The sequence below is a fragment of the Toxotes jaculatrix genome, chromosome 5 (genome assembly GCF_017976425.1).
Source record: "Toxotes jaculatrix isolate fToxJac2 chromosome 5, fToxJac2.pri, whole genome shotgun sequence".
NCBI classification, from domain to species: domain Eukaryota; kingdom Metazoa; phylum Chordata; class Actinopteri; family Toxotidae; genus Toxotes; species Toxotes jaculatrix.
The window spans coordinates 6,228,233-6,249,242 of record NC_054398.1 but is presented as its reverse complement, the minus strand read 5'-3'; the positions used below and the strand labels follow the sequence as shown (position 1 = coordinate 6,249,242).

The window sequence follows — 21,010 nt, the reverse complement described above, 5'->3', positions numbered from 1 at the left end:
GCTTTACATTAGTTGATCACTATGTTTGAGTTTGTGCTAACAGTAATCAGCATTACAAAGATTTCACTTCCAACATTTCAGAGACAACGGGTCCCTCTTGTGGCCAAAAGTAGAATCGACTCCTTGAACTTGACATTTGCTTTGCAGGATAAAAGTTCATAATTACACAGAACATGAAGCCATGAACTGCAGCACTGTGTTGCTTTTACCTGGGAGTTTTATTGTGAAATCTTTAACGTACTCTACACAGGAGTGCACAGGCCTCACAGAACATGCCCTGCATGCATCAACATTGATGTAATAATCTACCACTGTTCTAACAGAAAACCTGAACAGAATCAAAATGTACAAAACTACAATTGATAAGTGGAGTAAAAAGGGGAAGAAACACAATTTTATAAACGGTCCCTCATGCTATGTATAGTAAAAAAAAAAACAATGCCTCCCTATTATTCACAGAAAGAAAAGGCACAATGAAACATGTAAGACAGGCCTAAAAAAATACAAGCACAATGTAAAGGCACGAATGTACAGCCAAGGTTAACGATTGCAACATGTGAAGAGTGGCTTTCACAGGCCACTATTCACATGCTACACAGAGACAAAGGTAAAAAAAAAAAAAAGATAATGAGAGGCCCAATGAAGAAACACATATTAAGACAGGATCACATCGCATCCTGCAGATGTTTCTGTGCATTAATTATCTTTTAAATGCTTGAGCTGACTTTCCACAAGCGTGGAGAAGAAAATTAATACATTTGGGAGCACAGAAGTGGGGTGAGTTACAGCAATGAAAAATAAAATAAAAAAGAATGGAAAAACAACAGTAGAAGAGGAAACAGAAAAGGTTAGTAGAGAGAGGGAGCGGGGGGTCGCAAAGGAAGTCATCTCCAGCTCATGACAGCAAGCAGAGCAAAAACAAGAAGAACTGAAAAGGAGGAGTGGACTTTGTGGCCCAATCTAGGTCAGGAGGCGCAACGCCAGCGCTGCCCCTCCCCAAAACCCTTCCAACCTCCCTCCCTAACTTGGAAAGGAAATGCTGGCCGGACCCTCCCTCTCCCCTCCTTAATCTCTGCCTCCCTCGGTTTCTTTCTTTCCCTCCTCATCTCATTCTCTCTCATTTGCCCTTTTCTCTCTCTCTCTTGTAACTCCCTGCCACCATTTTTTTAATACCTTTCTTTTTGCATTTTTCCCAACTTCCCTCTCTCCTCCCTCTCATGCCTGACACTACTAAATCAGCAACATGTGGGTTTAATGGAAACCAGACCCTGGCCCCTTCTTCTCTAGCCTGCAGGCTTCTCCCTTCTACTCTTAATTAGCTTCGACTCTTTTTAGCTTTAGCATGAAAAAAGAAGGCGAGATACAGAAAGACAGATACTGCCGCTATGTTTTTACTCTTCACAGGTCGAGTTGAGATGGACAGAATTTATATAAAACCACAGCACTTTTCGATCCTACTCGTTAAAAGTGATTAAATTGCTCCCCTCCTGTATTTCATTCCAGCCCTGGCACCAGTCGTATATCAATATGTCTCCACTGGGATTGTGTTTTTAGTGGTGCAGTCTGAACAGTTATCGTTGCTGTGGTGGGAGGAGGGAAGACTGGAGCCCGTGTGTCTGTGTGCAAAAACTCTATGTGCCTTTGTCTGGGGAAGTGTGTTTGTGTCTGCATATGTGGACATGTATGTACAAATACTTTTTTTTTTTTTTTTTTTTAGATCATGTGATGTTGATGCATGTGTGTTTGTGTGTGTGTATGTGTGTGTGTGGGAAAGAGAGAGGGCAGACATAATGGGCTCAGTGGGAGACAGGCGGTCATGGACGCACAGCTGTCTGACATTCCTGTGCTGGTCGGAGGACGAGCTTCTCCTGCGAGCATCTGTGTGTTTAATAAGCACAGAGTTCTGCACTGAAAGAACACACACATACACACACACACACACACACACACAAGTCTGCAGTGAAGCAACCTCAGCAAAACAAAAACAACACAAAAACAAAATCAAAAGTGCAAATTTTCTGTTCTAAACAGAAAGAAAATGTCAAAATGGACTAAAGCACCTTAGTCAAACCTAAGAAAGACCTGTTCATATTAATGCATGTATTTGTATTTGTTGTAATAGCTGTAAGCGCTCATGTCTGTGTGTATATACAGTGTGTGTGCTTCTAGTTAATGTATGTGCATTATCGACTTTGTCTGCATTTGTACTACAAATACACCATGTGTCCCTCCTTTGTACAATTAGAATTGATAGAAAGAGAGATTCCTTGAGTGTCTTGAGTCTTTTACAGTACTCAAATTGGCGACATCAAGTTGGAATGGAAACGGGCACGACCTTTAAGAAACAGAGGTACTTTTTCAGACATTTGAAAGGCACAAAGGGAGGCGAGGGAGAAAAAAAAACGTCAAGGCCAGTAGAGGGAAATGTACACTGTAGCTCCACAGGCACCAACTTTACCACTTAAAGATTATTTCACATGAGCAATAAATGTTCTCACAATGAATGGGGCTCAAAGGGGGTGACTCATCCTCGGCTTTCTTAGGCTTTAGTACTGTGTCAAAGCTTGTTTCCACTGCACCGTAAGTAAAAATTTGATGCCAGCGACTGCACCAGACAAATGATCGATACCCGTTCTATCTTCTGTGCGTCACACCCAGTCCTGCAGCGAACGCTTGCAGTGCACCAAAGCCCTCGGCGTCTCTTTGTTCTGCAGAGTCCTGAGGATGGCGTAGATTAGGATGAGGATGCACAGGATGAGAACCAAAGGAACAGTCACCATGATCAGGGTCATGACCTTTGATTCGTTGTCAGCCATCTTCACGACCACATTCACATCTTTGTCCTCCTCTTCCTCTGCGCTGTCAGGCTTAGAGCTTTGGTCTTCCTCCGAGTTTGTGTCTTTGTCCCGGCCCCTGTCCGGCTCTTTGGCCTCGTCTTTGCCTCGGTCTGAAGGGATCACTGGTTTGTCTTTCGGTTCCTGCTCAGTGTCAGTGTCAGTGTCAGGCTTAGGGTCAGGGACTCCCAGGCAGCCCATGAAATCCTTCAGGATGGAGCGAGGGTAGCCTTTGTCTGCTTCTGTCTTGTGGTTGTCGAACCTCCAGTAATTAGTGCCTTTGTAGAAATAGGTGTAAGCTGCAGGAGAGGAAGAGAACGAGATTTCAGTCAGACAACTGCACTGACGTTTGGCTTCTGGGCTCCGACCTCGTCACCCATTACAGAACATAGAGTTCAGGGAGTGGGGAGTGAAGATAATAACTTCAGGGGGATGCTGGGGTGGAGGTGGGGTAGCTTTCAGGTGAGACGAGTTAGCGGAGAATTCATTATGCAAGTTTGCTGCCATAATTAACAAGGAGTGTTGGATATATGATGCAGTGAGAGGAGTGTGTGAGTGTAGCAGCAGACTCCAGCTGACTGTCTGAAAACACAGGCTTTAGATATATTCAACTCTATTTTCAAAGGAATGGTTTGACACATTGGGAAATCTGCTCACTCGTGATCTTGCCCAGAGTTAGATGAAGAGACTGAGTCCACTCTCATGTCAGTACACTTAACATGAAACGCAGGGAAACATCCAGTCTGGTTCTGTCCAAACAAAACAAAGGTCACCACCTAACTGACTTGTTTTGTATAATCTATACAAATAAAAAAGCGCAAAAACATAAATTTGCTGTTTTACTGGAGGGTTATGTGTCGGGATTAGAACCTTTGGACAGATCCAGGCCATCTATTTCCAGCCTTTGTGCTAAGCTAAGATATATAGTTGCTGACAGTAGCTAAACATCAAATTTCCCATCTAATCTGACAATAAAGCAAATAAGCCCGCTTTACAGAATATCTAACTTTTGCTTTACATCTGTCAGTTTGATGGGCTTGGCTTTATTTATGACTTTATTTTATATTTACTATTTTCTTTTCCAATTGTTGATCAAATGATTGAAGGACTGAAAGAAGAATGAAATGATCAGAAAGACAGAGTAACATCAGTGTTTTCATCTTGCTTTAAACAAAGTGTACTTCCCAAAATGTCAAACAACTCCTTTAATAACCTTAAAGAAAAAGCTGGAGAAGTATTTTTGGGCAAGACAAAACACAGCAAAGACTGAAGGACTTGTGGTTCATTACTTCAACCACTTATGGACCTTTTCTTAAATAAAAAAGACAAAGCATTTTAGGTATATTAAAGAATCTATCTAGATATCAATTGGACAAGTTTACAATCCCATAGAGGCCATAAAGTTTGAAAATGATCATTTCATTTGTAAAGATCGTAAAGCCTCACTTACTTTACCATTTTACCAAACAAAGTTCCTTTTTTTTTTTTCAAAAAGCAGACTCTGGAATGTTTCTTTAGGGACCAGTTTAGTCTTTGCACTCTGCACTACAGCCAAAGCTGACTCCGAAGTTTAACAGATTTTACATAAAAATGTGTTCATATCAAATTACAAGGAAGCAGTAAATAAATAAGCTGTGCTGTTTTCATGCACTTAAATTTGGCGAATGAGAGGCAAAAAGAACCGCACACAGGCTTTTTTGGGGTGAATTTCTGGGTGCAAAATGTGGCTGTGTAGTGGAAACCAGGCTTGCAGAGACATTAGAAGAGTTTGGGTGGAGATAAGATCTGAGTGTTACAGAGTGCATTCGCAGCAGCTCTGCCACAAATCTAATTTCCAAAGGAAGAACGGGCCAACCCTCAAACCAGAGCTCTCATTCCTCCCTTCCCTCTCTCATCCCCTCGCTCTCCTCTCTGCTCTGCTTGCTCCAGCCTAACCAATCTCCGATGTAATTTTTTCCCTCTGTGTCTTCTACACACCCCATTTCACCCCTGTAACCTTTTCATTCTTTCCCTCCCTCCACCTCTGCTCACTCGTGCTGTTCTCCTGCTTTCAACGCTGTATGTACAGCTTTTGGTGTTTGTGGTGAGTCTCGTGAGCGCAGGCTCCTCTGATGTTCCCCTCCTCCCAATAAAAACTGTCTTTGCCTTATTTAAAGACATTATTTACCGCCGTCATCACTGAGGAAGGCTCCTTTGGGTGATGGAGGGATCCTGCCCCATCTGCTGATTGGCTTGGGGAAGTCGCGGTCTGTCGTCCGGGTTTCCTCATTGTATCGCCAGTACCTGCACACAGACGTACGAAGACGTATACAGATTTATACAGTATACATTTTACTATCTGACTTTACATGGACATAGGTAACAAGTGATGAAAAAAAATGGGACAAAATGTCGACATTTTGTTGACCTCTTGTTGCATGCTTTTGTGTGTGTCTGCGACATACCTGTCTCCTGAGAAGAAGTATGTGTAACCATTGGGCTCCCACCAGATCGCAGTGTCAATCTTGTGTGTGGGGACTCCTCGTCCATACTCGTGTATGGGCTGTGGGTATCCCGGCAGCACATCAGCCTCCCTGAACACCCAGTATCTATCATCTGCAGAGACGAGCAGGACAAATATTTCTCACAGGAGGCAGCGGCACATACAGTACAAGCTTCCTGCGCAGGTTGATTGACTCATGGCGAAGAGAATGGAAATATGAGAGAAAGTTAACGAGGGAAAGAAACAGAAACAAAGAAGGAGAAGCAGGGCCAAAAAGCACGGGCATATGGAGAGAAAGCAACAGTGGGCCCATATGGCATATGTCATGGGGTTTACTCACTCCAGAAGGAAAGTGGAAAGGACAGGCAAGGTAGAAATGGCACGCATAACCCTGTTTTTCCAAGATTTCCTTATGTGGAAGCCAGTTTCTCCCCTAACCCTAACCTCCGTACACACTTTCAGTCACTTTCCACCTCTGCTGCCAGGGTGCTACGGCACTGCAACATACTGCAGTGAACTATAACAGCAGAGCTTGTGCACGGGAGTGCAAATACTATTTAACTATTTTGACCAGATGTTTCATTTTGGTTTCATATTGCCAGCAATTCTGCAGGTTTTGATTCATAAACTATCCAAGAATCTTTGGAGTAGATGCAAAAATGTGCTCCTCAAAATCTGCTTGTGCAGCTCTTCTCTTAAATCTCTCAAGAATGTGAAGAAAAAAAGCAGGAATAACACAAATCACTGATAGGACTCCTCCGTGGAAGCAAATGAGAGTAAATCCGTGATCAAAAGCACAGAAAATCCTCAAAATGCATGAGAAATCACCATATGGCCTCATTGTTAAAGCGAAAGCTCTGCAGATGCTCACATCTGGAGCAGTGCAGTGCAGTGCAGAGAAGGCTGATGCAATCCTCCGCCTCTCTCATGAGGCCTTTCGGGGCTCAGCTGGACTGGAATGGTACTGGGCCAGCAACAGCTGCCACGCTGCACAGACCTCATTCAAAACACCCGATGAACTCAATAACACACATACTAACACACTCGCTGAGCCAGTCATACACACACGCAAAGATACACAAACTCAATACTCCATCTTTGTCTGCAGCCATATTGTCAGACTGTTTAAACAGTGAATCATTTGGCAGGTGGAGTTATTTTCTTTTTCGTGTAACTTCTAGGGTTTTCCATATTTCTGTGTGTATGTGTGTGTGTGTGAGAGAGAGTGTGTGCCAGCTACCGCGAGTTATAGCTGTGTCGAATTATTACCATCTCCTCGTAAATCACACTGGGTGAGGGGGAAAAAATGCAGAGTTTGCACTGTTTCCTTTCAATCTGACCCATTCAAATCAAAGCGCAGATTTGTGTTTCACTCTCCATTTTGTGTTTATGGAGCAGGCTCTTAAACAGCTCCACGCAGCTCTTAGCTTTGCTCAGGGAAAAGCAGCCGAGAAAAGCTGCGGAAACGAAGCTTTGTCGTGTCCTTAAGCAAAGCGCTAAACCAGAAAAACGCTCCACACTCTTCTATGAAGGTCTTGACGTAACTTAGCACGCAGTCTGCTCAGCACGTGGACACGTGTTGACAAACGGCTCTGACAAACCTTTAAAGAAGACAAATTTGCCATCGTGGCGTTCATAGGCGGCATCGATGTCACTGGGCAGGCCGATCCAGAAGACAGATATGGGCATGGGGTAGTTGTCCAAGACCCGGTTCCTCCGCACACGCCAGAACCAACGGCCCTGCACAAGCAAGTAAACAAAACAATGATGTTTATCCTTCATCTTGTTATGTTTCATGAAAAATATTTATCTTTTACTTCCCCTTGCACAAACTGCTGCTGTTATGACTCTGAGATGGATCCTGTTAATTCATAGATTTGTAAACGTCCTTTCCTGTGTAAGTCTGAGGTTGTGAAAATAACAGGGAGCAGTGACACGCTGCGTGATCCGCCACATGTGGGAAAACTAGAGCTTACCTCAGTCCAATCCCACAAACTCTTGGTTTAGACTCTACATCTGTGCAGACATCATCAGTAATTCTTCACTTCTCACCTTGAAAACAAACATCTCCCCTCTCAGCATGGTCACTGTGTCAAAGTCCCCGTCACAGATGTCGGGGGCCTGGTTGTCCGGCAGCTTGGGAGGCCGAGGAGGATGAGGTGGAGGAGGTGGAGGAGGTGGGGGGGCATCTTTTCTAATCAGAGGGGTGACGGGTTCAGGCTCAGGCTGGGAGACCGTGGGGGCTGAGGTGGGGAGGACAGGAGTGGAGGAAGGGCTGGGGGTACGGCTCGGGCGGGCTGGGGTATCCGGGCTGCCGTCGGTCGCAGTGGGTGTTTCGGGTGGGGGGTCGGTGGGAGGAGAGGAAGTGGGTTCATCTTCAGGACGAGAAGGGGAGGTGGGGGAGTCACTGTTGGGTTCGTTGCCAGGGATGGGAGGAGAAGTGGGTGGAGCATCAGTGATGAGAGGAGGCCCTAGGAAAGAAAAGATGGAGAGCCTGACTTCAGAATAAGAAAGGGAAAGGATGAATTTCACAGCTGAGGACGCCAAATGGAAAAAACAACTTCCAGCTGAAATGAAATAAATCTCTCCAGCCGGTCTGTGTGGCATTAGACATTAATAATTTCTTTTATCCTTCCCCTCACAATATTCTCTCTATATCTCTCCCTCACACAAAGAAAATGTAATTTTCCATTTTGTGCAGCAGCTGTGACGGACTGCGACTGTGCTGCTACCTCACTGGAAAAATGAGCCCTGCTGGTTGCTAAGGGAGGAAAACACGCAGATACAGCCAGTTATGTAATATCTACGGACAGCTGATGGGCTTAGAGACAAGCTGAGTTACTCTGAGCCAAAAATACTGCTAGGAATATATCAAGGCTGAAGTTGGCCAGTGACTCAGCCATCAATATGTGGAGGAATGCAGCATCTTAACCTGCAGTATAATCTAAAGACAGCAAAGTTTTGTTTGTTTCCAAGATTTTTTCCAATGAAGCTTTAGAGGGTGTAAAACCAGTAACAGAGGCTTTATGACACTCTGCAAATTCTGTTACAATATTCAAAACTTTTTGTCATCACTTACTTTGCTCAGTTGTTGTTTGTCTTTAGTACTCGCTTGAATCTATCTTTGACTCTGCGTTTTATTTTACTTCCACACATGACGGACTCTTCCTTAGTGGTAACCTGTATTTTAGAGCCTTGGAAAAGCTCACAGTGCGATGAAAGACCAATTAGTTGACCACCAGTTAGTTTGTAAGATAACCGGCTATCTTTTACAGCAAGTTACGTAAAGAAAGCTCCAGCACCAGACAGGAACTGAGTCTGTTAAGCTTATTAAGACTCTGTGTCCCTCTTCTAAATGGTGACAGGCAACAGAAGAGAAGTCGATGAGGACAAAATGACGTGGGAGGCAGAAAACTGCAAAGCTACTAGTTTCTTTCATAAAAACCTCCACAAAAAAGCCAAATGTTTATTTCTACCGACAAAGTTTATGCTGTGTTAGTGTTTTTTCAGAGTCTTCAGATCCTTTTTCTTCTCCAATCAGAGCTTTCCTCCAACACAGTCGTTTAGCTCTGCTTAATAAAGGGAACTACTGTATAATTTCAGCCAAACAGAATTTACAGAAGGAAATGTTTCACATCTACTTTGCCAAAACTCTCGTTCTTTCTGGTGCAGACCTCAAGTGTAGGCGTATCAATAGGCCAGAACTGTGTGGGTGTGGAAAGATTTTGGGTTTGCCGGGGAAACTAAAACCATAGACAACATTCTCAAACTGAATCAGATTTTTGATCTGTTGTGCGATACCGCAAGATGTGACCAGGATAAAAAAAAAAAAAGAAAAAAGAAAACAATGAACGGTAAAGAAATGTGGGTGAAAAAGAAAAACATGAACCTTACAGAAAATCCTTGTTTTTGTCTGAAGCAAAAGAAATCAGAAATCAGTCACTGAGTATAAACAATGTGATAAAGTCATATCTGCAGTTTAACAGACAAATGCACTGAGTGTTGTGGCCTGTAATTACAGCTCTAATAAGAGAGCCACTGTGGAAACACACAATACACTTATGAGCTCTTTCTCTAACCAATACACACACACACACACACACAAAGATGTTATCTGTCAATTAACAATGCCATCCATTCACACAGGGAAAGCATGATAGCATCATAACGGCATGCGCGACTTGCTGTTTCGAGCGAGGTCCACTGATGTCGTGCGTGCTTGTGGCCGTGTATGTGTGTCTGTGGACATATCACCCAAAGCTTCTTTACAAGGCTTCTTGTCATCCTCTGACAAGGGTTCAGATGTTATACGAGTGTGATTTAACCTCAAATTACAGCTGATATTCTGCACTTCAGCCTCACACTGATTTACAGCCAAAACAGTCTCGGTCCACAGCCTAAACATCAAAAGCTAGGAGGGCAAGTTTTGCCATCTGTCCCCTGAGCACTGTCCTCAGACAGTGTGAGACTGTTTGTGTGTCCCCTCAAGAACTGGAAGATGATAAAAGTCCTCAAAAGAGACTTTTACCTTTATTGAACAGGTTGTAAACGCTTTAGTTGCAGGCATAAGATATGTTTTAGATTTTAATCCTTACAGACCAAACTTTGGTATGGACATTAGCTATAATTTGTGTAAAGTCATGGAAAATAATGTAGTAGTCATGGCCTGGCTCTAATATACTGTCAAAAAGAACAGACTGTTTACACCACACAGCTGCAAACAAGTGGGTTAGCCCCTCTTTTAATAGAGGAAGCATAAAAGTATAGTTACGCTAAACTGCTTTGTTAGCATTGCCTAAAACTTCAGTAGGCTTTCTGATTTGTTTCACAAGCAAAAGTATATTTTTTTGCTAGCATAGACAAACATCACAGTGAGTATTACGCAATATGTGTTTGGAGAGCATTGTTCCATTAGGACTGGAAAAACAAAGTAAATTAAAAACATACTATGCAGAAAACTCCTTTGTTTGCTCAGAGTAGTTGTTACTGAAAAACACTTTTTTTTTTTAAAATTACAGATAAAGTAGCCAAGAGAGGTGCTCCCCTAAATGAACATCTGTGTGCGAAGTGTAATTTACTGTGGAGATAATGAGCATAATTTGACTGACTGATGAACACATGCTGACAGTGCTCGGAGCATGTGTTCTGGAACGTCTCCAGTCCAGCTATTTAGAGTGCATTAAGGCACACATCATCTATTCTCAGGCCTATCTGACCTCTGTTTGCAGAGAATGAGGAGATCAGTGTGTGCTTCTCACCATATATGTACTGGATTCCTCTGATATCATCCTCATGCAGGGTGAAGTTGTGTGTGTGAATCCACTGGTAAAAAGGAGCCATTATGGCACTGGGGTTATCTGAGTGCTCCAGACCCAGCGCATGACCAAGCTCATGGACCGCAACCAGGAACAGGTCTATACCTGCGAGACAGACAGTGACACAGGTGTAGTATGTCAGTAAAATCTGTAAGAAGTATTTCATTCACATTCACGTTTTAGATTAAATGGCAGTGACATAAGGCTGCATTCAAATGAATACCATGTAAAACCAAAACAAGTGAGCCCAGTGTTTTTCTATGGGATCAAGCAAGCTAGTTTAGAAATCAAATGGCCATCTGGTCACGTCACACAAGTAACGACACTGTCGACACTGACAACTGAAAATGACCTTGGCCCTGGTACCAGGAACAGGCTCAGGTTCAGTTCCCATAAGAGAAAAATCGACCCACAAACCTTCTGGATTTTGGTTGTCCAGAGTCCAAGGCTCATCAGCATCAAAGTGCGTATCCCCACCGATTCCTGGTCCGGGATAGTAGGCATGTGCCAGCGACCCCCCCTCGCCATCAAACAGGGACATATCACCATGGAAACCAGAGGCAAACAACAGCAGGATGTCAGCGAGCTCTGTTTGGCTGCTGTTGATGTTGACGTTGTTTTCAGCAGGCAGCTCCTCGAAGGTGAGCGGGGTGACCCGTCTCCACACATCGAAGGCCTTGCGGACAGCATTGTACGTCCGATCCTCTCCCAGCGAGGAGGGGATGAGCTGGTTCATTAAACTGAAGCCAGAGGGGAAAGCACATTAAGGTCATTGTGTTAAACTTGCTGTTTTATCATTGTCTTATTTTTGCTTATCAGCACTAAGAACCTGTAAGTGATGTGGTCTTTGTCCCACTGCTGCCCAGTGAGTGTGTAGCGTTTCTTCCTCGCAGTGCTGCCCATGTCCTCTTGTCTTCTGTCGGGGAGGCCGCAACGAGGTCGTCGCATGGCCCTGAACAACCCAACACACACATACACACATACACACACACACACATACACACACACAAAAGCACACATAATAAAATGTAAAGATACATTTTCTCAATTCTACAAAAACATTTTTTTTCATGGCCATTAACTCAACATTTACATTATTTGCTGTGGCCTTTGGGAAATTCTATCTAAATTTTAATTTTCTTTTTCTTCTTTCAGACAACTAAAACTGCTAATGACTAAACCCCCTCCATTTGTCATGCTAAATCTGAGAACTATGCCTATTTGCTTTGCAAGAAAACTGTTAACTGAAAACTGATACCACTCACATATCTGTACAGAAACATGAGGCTACAGTGAGCAGCCAGTTAGCTGAAACAGGGGGAAACAGCTACCCTAGATCTGTCCAGAGGTACCAAAATCTGCCAATGTGTCCTTTTTAAGTTGGTATCAATCGTAGTCTAACTCTCAGCAAGAAAGAACAATAATAAAAATAAAGCATTTATCCCAAAATCTCAAACTGTTTCTCTAAGACCTAGTAATACTTGTAGTATGAAAACAGTGGCCTTATACAATGCATCAAAGTCACAGTGGAATATAAGGATATGACAGTAGCCTCATTAGTGAAGAAGTCAAGTGAGAAACTGATGAGAAACTGGCATACAATGTGAACCTTATCATCAGACAGACAGACGTGATGCAAAATGCAACCACTGCATCTAAACAATATAGAGCTTACACCACAGTGGCAGCGTCCATCTCTCCAGTCACCTCCAGCCCATAGAAGCGCTGCATGTCGCTGATGGCTTTGGACAGAATCTGAGCCGACTGCATGGTGGACATCTGTCTGCTCGCCTGGGAAAGGTAGCCAAACTTACGAAGCCACGCCTGCGAGAGGAAAACAGGAAATTGTTTTTTTTTTGCGTAGTCTGGCCTGATTAAAGTTGGTCAACATGTGCCTGTTTTTGTGAGCCAGCAATGCATGTTGTATACATGTGTATGACAGCTTCAGCTGTTGGGACGGAGGCACTGTTTTGCTAATCCAGGAACAAGCCACTGTCTAATGACTGGAAAGAGCATCTGAGGAGTTAAAAGAAAAGAGAAAGTAGAGATACAAACCAGATGGCTCCCATTAACATTACAACATTCCTGCTTTTTCATTCTGGCAGTGACAGCCAAGATGAGAGGAGAGGAGAGGACAGGAGAGGAGAGGAGAGGAAAGGAGAGGGGAGGACAGGACAGGAGAGGAGAGGAGAGGAGAGGGGAGCAGAGAAGAGGAGAGGGGAGGAGAGAAGAGGACAGGAGAGAGGAGGAGAGGAGAGGAGAGGAGGATTGGAAACAGAAAAACTAAAAGCTTCTCGACAATAATTAAACTACATGTCAGTCCGGTGGTACACTAGATAAACACACAGCTCAGCGTGTGTGTACTTCTGGCTGACAGTCTGGTGACACATGCTGAATTTTCCCTCTTTGTTTGATGTTTGCTGACAGTGAAATTGAGTGTGAGGAGCCACGTAGCCAGGCAAACAGGACGATGTCTCCCCGGGGGGAGGAAAAAAAAAACCTCTGTTAAATTTTCAGATCTACCCTTTAAGAAGCCTCAACAGCAGAGCTTAAAAACAACTCCACAGGCCCTCTCACACAGCTGGATCATGGGACTCTAACCTTCATGCGTGTACAGAATGAACGAGCACAGGCCAGGGTCAATACACACACACACACACACACACACACATGCAATTAAACACACAAAATTATCCTGCATGCACACACTCAGAGAAAGAAAATCCTTCAAGATTTCTGCATAGCAGAACAAGTCTCAACCAATCTAATGTCAGAGCAAATTTATTCACTAAAGTGCCAAAGGAACTTTAAAGGAGGGAAGAAAAACTTCTCTTGCAGCAGGACAGTGCCATACACTTCAAATCAATATATATATAAAAAAAATACTTCTAATAATTACAAATTCACCCTTAAGTCTTTATAACCATTGCCACCATTACAGTCAATAATATATAGCTATGCACATTAACAAATACAGTGTGTTAAAAAAAAAAAAAAAAAAAAACTAACAGCTGGGTTTATAGTTGTTTGAATGAGTTCAAAACTCATTTGAAAATAGCAGGTTGAAAACTGAATTCTTTACTCAAGGTCAGCTTACTCGATTTGTTCCTGACCACATCTCATTGATCTTCGTGATCAAATGGAACTGACTTAGTTCATCACCACTGTGCTATACTATACTGTCAATCATTCAATATTTGTCTAGACACCAGTTAAAGACAAGAGATGTTATAATTGCTGAAAAATAAACACTAATAACCACTTAGAAATGTCCCTGTAAGTGCTCACAACAACATTAGAGTGTGCTGTAAACAATGTGGTAATTGTATTTATGCTGCTTACAAAGGCTAAACACTAAATCATTTTAAACAGAATTGTTATTTGGGGAATTTTGAATAATTTAACATGAATATCATCAGTACAGAAGTTCAACAAAAATCAATAAGCAATAACATTCTTCAGCTCTACAGATGAGTTTTGCCCTATATTACAATCACACTCTTATCACCACACATAGATAGATAGATCTGCACTCTTTCCATGTGTGTGCCACATGTGCTGTGTTGATGTTATTTGGAAAAAAGGGGCAAAAGGTCACATGACATCCCTGTAGTGCAACAGCCCACCTGATGCTTTTATGTCTGACAACACCAACATGAAGATTTGACCTTAACCTGCTCGTGAACCTAATCATGAATAACAGAGTTGAAGAGAGATTTCCTCAGACAACTGATACTGAGTTTAGAGCAATACTATGATAATTGTAAATCCATAAACCATTTACAAATATAACATTAGAACACTGTGACCATCTACATGGGAATCCTGGTCTGCACTTTGACCCACAGGCATTACTGTACCTCAGCGTTGAAGCCTTCTTCCTCTGGGACATCTACCACTTTGCTGCACAGGACCAGGGAAGATAAAGACAAAAATGTGATTGTGATCTGTGTCCAGGGTTGTTGAGATGCCATCTTCTTCACGATCCGCTGCCTGTGGTGCCCAGACCGGAGATCAGAGTTGTGGAGAGCCGAAGATGCGGTGACAAAAGTGCCGCGGGGTTTATTCCTCTTCTCCTCCTCCTCTTACATTTAATCACAAGCCCCCAAACAAGTGAGCTATGTGCTCATTTTTGGAGCTGGCACATCAGAAATCTCAAAAAAGAAAAAGAAAAAGAAAGCTACAAAGGATTTCACACAAATAAAGGTGTATTTACAAACCCTCCGGAAATCAAAATGATACTAATCCATTCCCGGTTGCAGGCAGTCCGATTTGACCCGGGACAGCAGCCTCATGGCTCATACAGCAGTTTCTTTCATGCACATACAACTACTGTAGCCAGCGGGCAAATGAAGAAGTCCTTGCCCCTTTCCGAAGTTCACAATGGCTGATCAGCAAGCAGAGAGCACAGTCTGAAATCCTTCGAGTCCCCTTCGCCCCTCTGCAAACCCGAGAAGCGACGGAGCGCGAGAAAAAGTGCCTCAAAAGTTAAGCATTTTCTGAACTTGGTGCAAAATAACGCACACGAAGAAAATAAATCAGTCCACAGAAGAAAGTCACATTTCCTCTGCAGTGTTTTAAATCTATGGACCTTTTCGTTTTTTGTTTTGTTTTTTTTAACACAACAGAAACGCGTAGTTTTTGAGGCCACCATTAAACAAATGTGTGGCAGATAAAAGATTTCTAATGATTTCCTTTGAGGACCCTCCTCCCTCTCTGAAGAGCGGATCCACACCGGAGGGCCAGAGGAGGCGATGGTCAATGTGCCATCTGCTGTTTCTATGGGAAAACTACAGCAAAGTATCAGCAGCTGGTCCACACGCACCCGCAGTGCACAGAAACGTGAAGTTCGTGGTTTAACCATGGACTGTATAAGACATGGACGTAGCGCCCGTGACGTCACCCATTGGTTTCGGGGAGTCGGTTTTGTGACCAATCCATGGGCACTTGAGCTGCGCCATCTTGGATTTTAGTGGGACCGTACTTTCCATAGAGAGGCGGTTACTCTACGGGTCAGCCGGCCGAGAACCCGCCCACTTAGCTCGGAGCAATGTTTAATACTTGCCGGCTTTCACCGCTGCCTCCATCCACCATCCACTTACAGTTACAGCAGCCGCTTACTGACGGAACTGCTCTGTCCATGCAATGTCGGACTTTTTAAACAGTAAAATGAGACGAACATTGTAGCCTAGTATTCCCGCAATAAACGGACTCTGAGAGCACGGAACACACCGCAACAGCGTTCCTAACATTAGCTGCTCCGGTCCTCTATCTGTATCAGCAGCGACCATAAATCGGCAATTAAGTCAAAATATGCTAATACATGCTAATTAGTGCAAACATCCAGGTAAAATAGTGAGAAATTTACTTACCGAAAAAACTGCAACACAGACTCCTTCGACGGTCGGTTAGTACAGTCGACACTACGACAAGCCATATTGTCACAAAAACCCATCCGAACATTGGCAAACAAACACGGACACTGCAGCCTCTGTCAACCGCTGGAGGTAGCCGGAGGCCTCTGGATGTAGCCGCCTAGCCCAGCCGATGCTTTAGGAAAGAGCTAACTGCCAGTGCCTGTCTATGGGGCTGTCACTCAACGTAACCACGCCCTAATTTATGTAAGAATTTTAAGCCTAAATAACACTAAAACGGTTGTGGTACAAAAAAATTCAAAATTAGGCTGTAAAGTTGGCTATTTTAACATGGGGATCAACGGAGAATTGCTCACTTCTGGAGCCAGCCCCCAGCGGCAGCCGAGGAACTGCAGCTTTTTGATCCTCACTGCTGAAACCTACAACTTCCCCCTTGGTTTTAACTAACACATTATTTAAAGACAGTGTTATTTTTACAGGTGGCATTGTGCATTCCTGAGAGTAAAACTACTAACATTAATGATGGTTCAGTTTATTTAAGAGTCTCAACATGCACCAGGGTATAGGAATGGCTCAGATAAATGGAGTGAAGTTGTTTGATGTAATCAGTTACACCTGTGTTTTTCCTGTTATGACATATCAAAATCCTCCTGTGAATAAGTCTGCAGTGCAGACCTGCAGTGAGTACTGGCACTTTGAGACTCTTAAACCTGATCTTTAAATCCTAACATCCAGGACCTTCAGTGCAGTTAATTCATTTGCAACCCAGAAGAAAGTGGATTAACATCAACATGAAGCTTACCAAGCTGACTTAAGGAACTTCAAATTAAGTTATTAATAACTGAAACAAATATCTGATTTTTGCATGTTGTTAAGAGAAAAGGTCACCAGATTTAATTCTAACTTGTTTTGGCAGTGATATATCAGGACAAGAATAAAAGAGGATATGGACATTTTCTAAAGTTTTATTCAAGCTGCAACAGCAGCAGTGTTGCTGTCAGTGCTCCTCCATTTGTGAGAGCCTTCTGCTCCCTGCCTTTGCCACGGTGATGAGCATGATGAGGAAGAAGCCCATAGTCCACACACCTGCTACAGGCAGCACCACTGTCATCAGTAAGCCTGAAACAAAAGTATAACAGAGAGAACGGTCATGTCCATATCAAGTATGGGGGGATAACAAGGCTTCTAATGAGGCCTAGAGAGAGAAAACAAAGTCAGCTGCAAGGTCTGACACAGCAATAACCTCCCTGATCATACAGAGGCAGGAGTATGGCAGCAGAGAAAGGAGCTTACTGGACTGAGGTCTGTCTGGCATTTCGATTCTAATGGGTCCATATGACAGGAGGCCCTGGATGGGGTCTGGTCTCACTGCTTCTCTCTTAGTAATTGAATTACAGTTCTGTAAGGAAAACAAAAACAAGACATGAGAGACTCCAAAGTGAAGTGAATAAGATCAGTACAATCAATCGATCAATCAATGGCAGCTTAAACCTGCACAGTATGACAGTAAGGTGAGTGAGCTCACAGGTATGCAGGACTTGTAGTCGTCTGGCTCACACAGCTGTACAGTGCAGTGAAGATAGAGGTCGTGTGGCTCTGCTGTGAAGCGAAACATGTCGAAGCTGTAGCGGACGGTGGAACTTTCTCCGTTGTGTCCAGACTGTCCCTCGCTCATGTTAAGAAAGGAGACAGTTCGGTCGTCCACACACCTGAATAAAGAGATGGAAAGGAAGAGAAAGGATCTAGTTTTTTGTTTTTTTTTTGTTTAATTCATAGTAACTGAGATGAAGAACTGTCAGTGTTGGAAGGTGGTCGAACCCGTTTAAAAGCAGAGTGTGGACTGATCCCTCTGTTGTGTTCGACTGGGGAGACTGCGTGGCCCAACACTCATTGATCCGAAGCAGGAAAAAATCTGCAGGTTCTGTCACTGTCACCTCCACGTATACCTGGACACATTTTTCAGATCAAAGAACTTAGCTGAGATTTGATTAATAGTTGGTTGAACTGATCGATAAGAGCCCAAACCATTTACCTACCTTGTCTCTGAGTTCAATGGTGGGAGCACTCCTGAAAGGCTTAGTGTAAGTGTGGTCTGTGTACAGCATCATCTGTATCGTGGCATTAAGTTCATCTACACGCATCACCGTCTCACTGTGTGCAGAGGAGAGTCAGGGAAACACAAGGTCTGTTTGGTAACGTTGCAATCAAAGAAAAGAAAAACTTCTTGTTGCCTTCCTTAGTTGATGGATATGCTCAGTTGCCATGGATACTTATCATATTATCATTAAACCTAAGTATGGAATTTCAGATATGGGATCACATGTGGTTGTAAATGAGGGGGAGGATTGTGACCCATCTATTCCAAATGGCCTACTTGATCTATCTCTGGCCACCCACTGACTCCTGGTAGATGACCTTTGACCCCTTCCCTGTTGATGCAGTGACCAGTTTTGATCTGATTGTTTAAAGACAGCTGATGCCGTAGACACCTGAGACCCATATACATGGCCTCAGATGACCAGTGTTGTACTTAGGGCATGTGACAACCGTTAAACCATCCCCATGACAACTGAGCAACTTCATCCACTGAGGAAGGCCACAGAATGTGGCAAGAGTGAACCTTGAGACAACCTCTCAAATCTGCATGTGTGCGAGAAAATTATTTGGAAACCCTCATCATAAAAGCGTTCGCCTGAACAGAAAGGATTTCCCTTCGTTCTCTCATCTGAAATGTTGAAAGGACAGATGTCTAGAGAGGGTGGAGGGGTCTGGTGTCAAAGCCAGAGAAAAACAAATGCCATCTATGTCTTCACTCATGACACATGGGTTTGTATGTTGCTTCATGGCTGCTTACCTGGAAAATGGGACGACAGGGAAAGGCAGGCTGACTCTTCGGATGTATGGGTAGACGCATGTGTAGTCCATCTTAATGACTGGATCTCTGATGATGTTTCCACTCACCTGAGGGTCTGACAGTAGACTCAGAGAGTATGAGATGTGAGTAAAGTTTTTCTGCAATAGGGGAAGAAACAACACAAAAAACAATGTAGCTGTTGGCAGCGACTACTTGTGCAAAGTTCTTGCTTCTATTGCTAAACAAAAGTGAAATTGGTTTGCATGAAATGTTTTGCTGTGGATATAAACAGATAGCATTCCAGTCGTACCTCCAGCGGCTTGCCTCCACAGGTCAGATATTTGTCTTTGGATATCCTTGACATGTAGTATGGTACACCATCAATGACCTCTCTCTGAGCACGACAGGATTTGTTGGGCAAATGTAAGGACTCCAGCGGCACATTATAATACTTGAAGAAATCTTCCACCGCTCTGATTGATATGTAGTCTCTGCCACACATAACTTTCATGTGTGCATCTGTAAAAGTCAATAATGAATCATATAAAACATCTTTACTTAACTGCAGAAACTTGATGTGCTTGAGATTAATAAGAGGACATGTTCTGCTTAATCAGAACCTCATATAAAAAATACAATAGAAAGTACATTGGAAATTAAAGAATTTTGTCATCACTTTCTATGTGTTCTGTTAGCGACAACTACTAATTAAGTAGGCTACGCTCCATCACCTTGCATTTGTTGAGTTTAAGCAGGATGTACACCTATACTGAAGACATCTACTTTACCAATTGGATAAAGGTGCACTGTCAAAGTCTCATCACTTGCAGATATTTGAACTACAAACCATTAAATAGGCACTTTATACACAAACTGACTTTATACATAAATGTATGTTAATCTCTTCTTCTGTGACACTGCTCAAACGTTTGAACAAAATAACAAAATCACCAGGGTTATTGTTGCATCAGTTTTGATTTGATTATTTAAGGTGTATCTTATGTCTAAGTCTATGTCTTAAGTCCCCAGCTTTATGTAAGTGCTTTACTAGAGTATAGGGGATGCCTTATTTAAGAAACATGCTGTTTTGGAAATTGTCTTTTTTTTTTCTTGGTGTTATTAAGTTGAGTTTTCCTTTTTCATGGTAACTAGTAACACACGGGAACTTTTGTGTTAAGTGAATTATCAGAAAACAACATCAGAAAATATTAACTAAAAAAAATAAAGTTAACTGAAACTTTCCAATAAAAAAAACTTCACCTACTTTTGTCACACTGGTCAGCGTAATATCCAATGGCACATTTGCAGCTTCTTCGGTCTTTAGACAGAACACATGTTGTGCGGTCAGTGCAATGCTCCACACTGCAGATTCCTAGAGATACAACAAAAGAAATTACTCAAGTAGTTGCCAGGCTGAAACACATCTGATGTGTGTATACAAACGGACAGACTTACCCTCAACATTATAGCGCGTGAAGCCGAGGAGAAGCACGAGGACCACGCTCAGCTGGTTTGAAGAATGAATATTTCCACTTTAACTTTGTGAAGTGTTAAATTATTTATTCATCTTCTAGCTAGGCTACATTATCAGTTTAACTTGTCTTATAAAAACGGCTCCTCTGAGATACACAAACAAACATTCATCTTACTTTTCCTGTTCATGGACAAAAATTTTTTTAAACTTCTGTCTTCACTCACCTTGAAGCCGATTAGGATCATTGCTGTAAAAATATATATTTATATTTATATATCTTGGTTTTAAACAATATTTGCAGTCAAACACGATATTCTCTCTGTTGTCGTCGTTTTTAGCACGTGCTGCTCTCCAATTGTGAACACCTGTTGTGCGGTGTTGAGTGCGCGTGCACGTCAGCGCATTAAAATGCAACCATTTTTCTCCATCACGACAACGAATGATATATATTTTATTTTTCACTGTATGGTCTGTCAGTTATATTCATTGGTAAAAAAAAAAAACAAAAAAAACAACAAGAGTCTATTTCTAAAATCACTTTCACAAAAACTATTAAAACTGTAAAACTACTAATGTACTACTAAGCATGAAAATGTTCTTTATGATCACATGACTAATACAAACTTGCTCCAACCAGAATTATAACTACCACAGTTGGACCCACATTTTATATAGC

The 21,010-nt window shown here is 42.7% G+C and overlaps 2 protein-coding genes across 2 annotated transcripts; both read right to left on the bottom strand.

The window, feature by feature from the left end:
* Window positions 1-199: 199 nt before the first annotated feature.
* LOC121182429 (matrix metalloproteinase-15-like) lies at window positions 200-15,234 on the bottom strand. The gene is made up of 11 exons (XM_041038923.1): window positions 14,852-15,234; window positions 14,492-14,624; window positions 12,307-12,455; window positions 11,461-11,583; window positions 11,049-11,371; window positions 10,575-10,736; window positions 7,369-7,787; window positions 6,918-7,056; window positions 5,279-5,429; window positions 5,002-5,117; window positions 200-3,133 (listed from the first exon to the last, which is right to left on the bottom strand). The coding sequence occupies exons 2-11, from the start codon at window positions 14,603-14,605 to the stop codon at window positions 2,649-2,651; spliced, it is 2,181 nt and encodes a 726-aa protein (XP_040894857.1). The 5' UTR covers window positions 14,606-14,624; window positions 14,852-15,234; the 3' UTR covers window positions 200-2,648.
* Window positions 15,235-16,964: 1,730 nt separating this feature from the next.
* Window positions 16,965-20,702, bottom strand: zpd (zona pellucida glycoprotein d). Its single transcript, XM_041038830.1, has 10 exons — window positions 20,559-20,702; window positions 20,316-20,367; window positions 20,125-20,232; window positions 19,171-19,379; window positions 18,861-19,018; window positions 18,043-18,157; window positions 17,825-17,952; window positions 17,532-17,715; window positions 17,300-17,405; window positions 16,965-17,125 (listed from the first exon to the last, which is right to left on the bottom strand). The coding sequence occupies exons 1-10, from the start codon at window positions 20,577-20,579 to the stop codon at window positions 17,004-17,006; spliced, it is 1,203 nt and encodes a 400-aa protein (XP_040894764.1). The 5' UTR covers window positions 20,580-20,702; the 3' UTR covers window positions 16,965-17,003.
* Window positions 20,703-21,010: the final 308 nt, after the last annotated feature.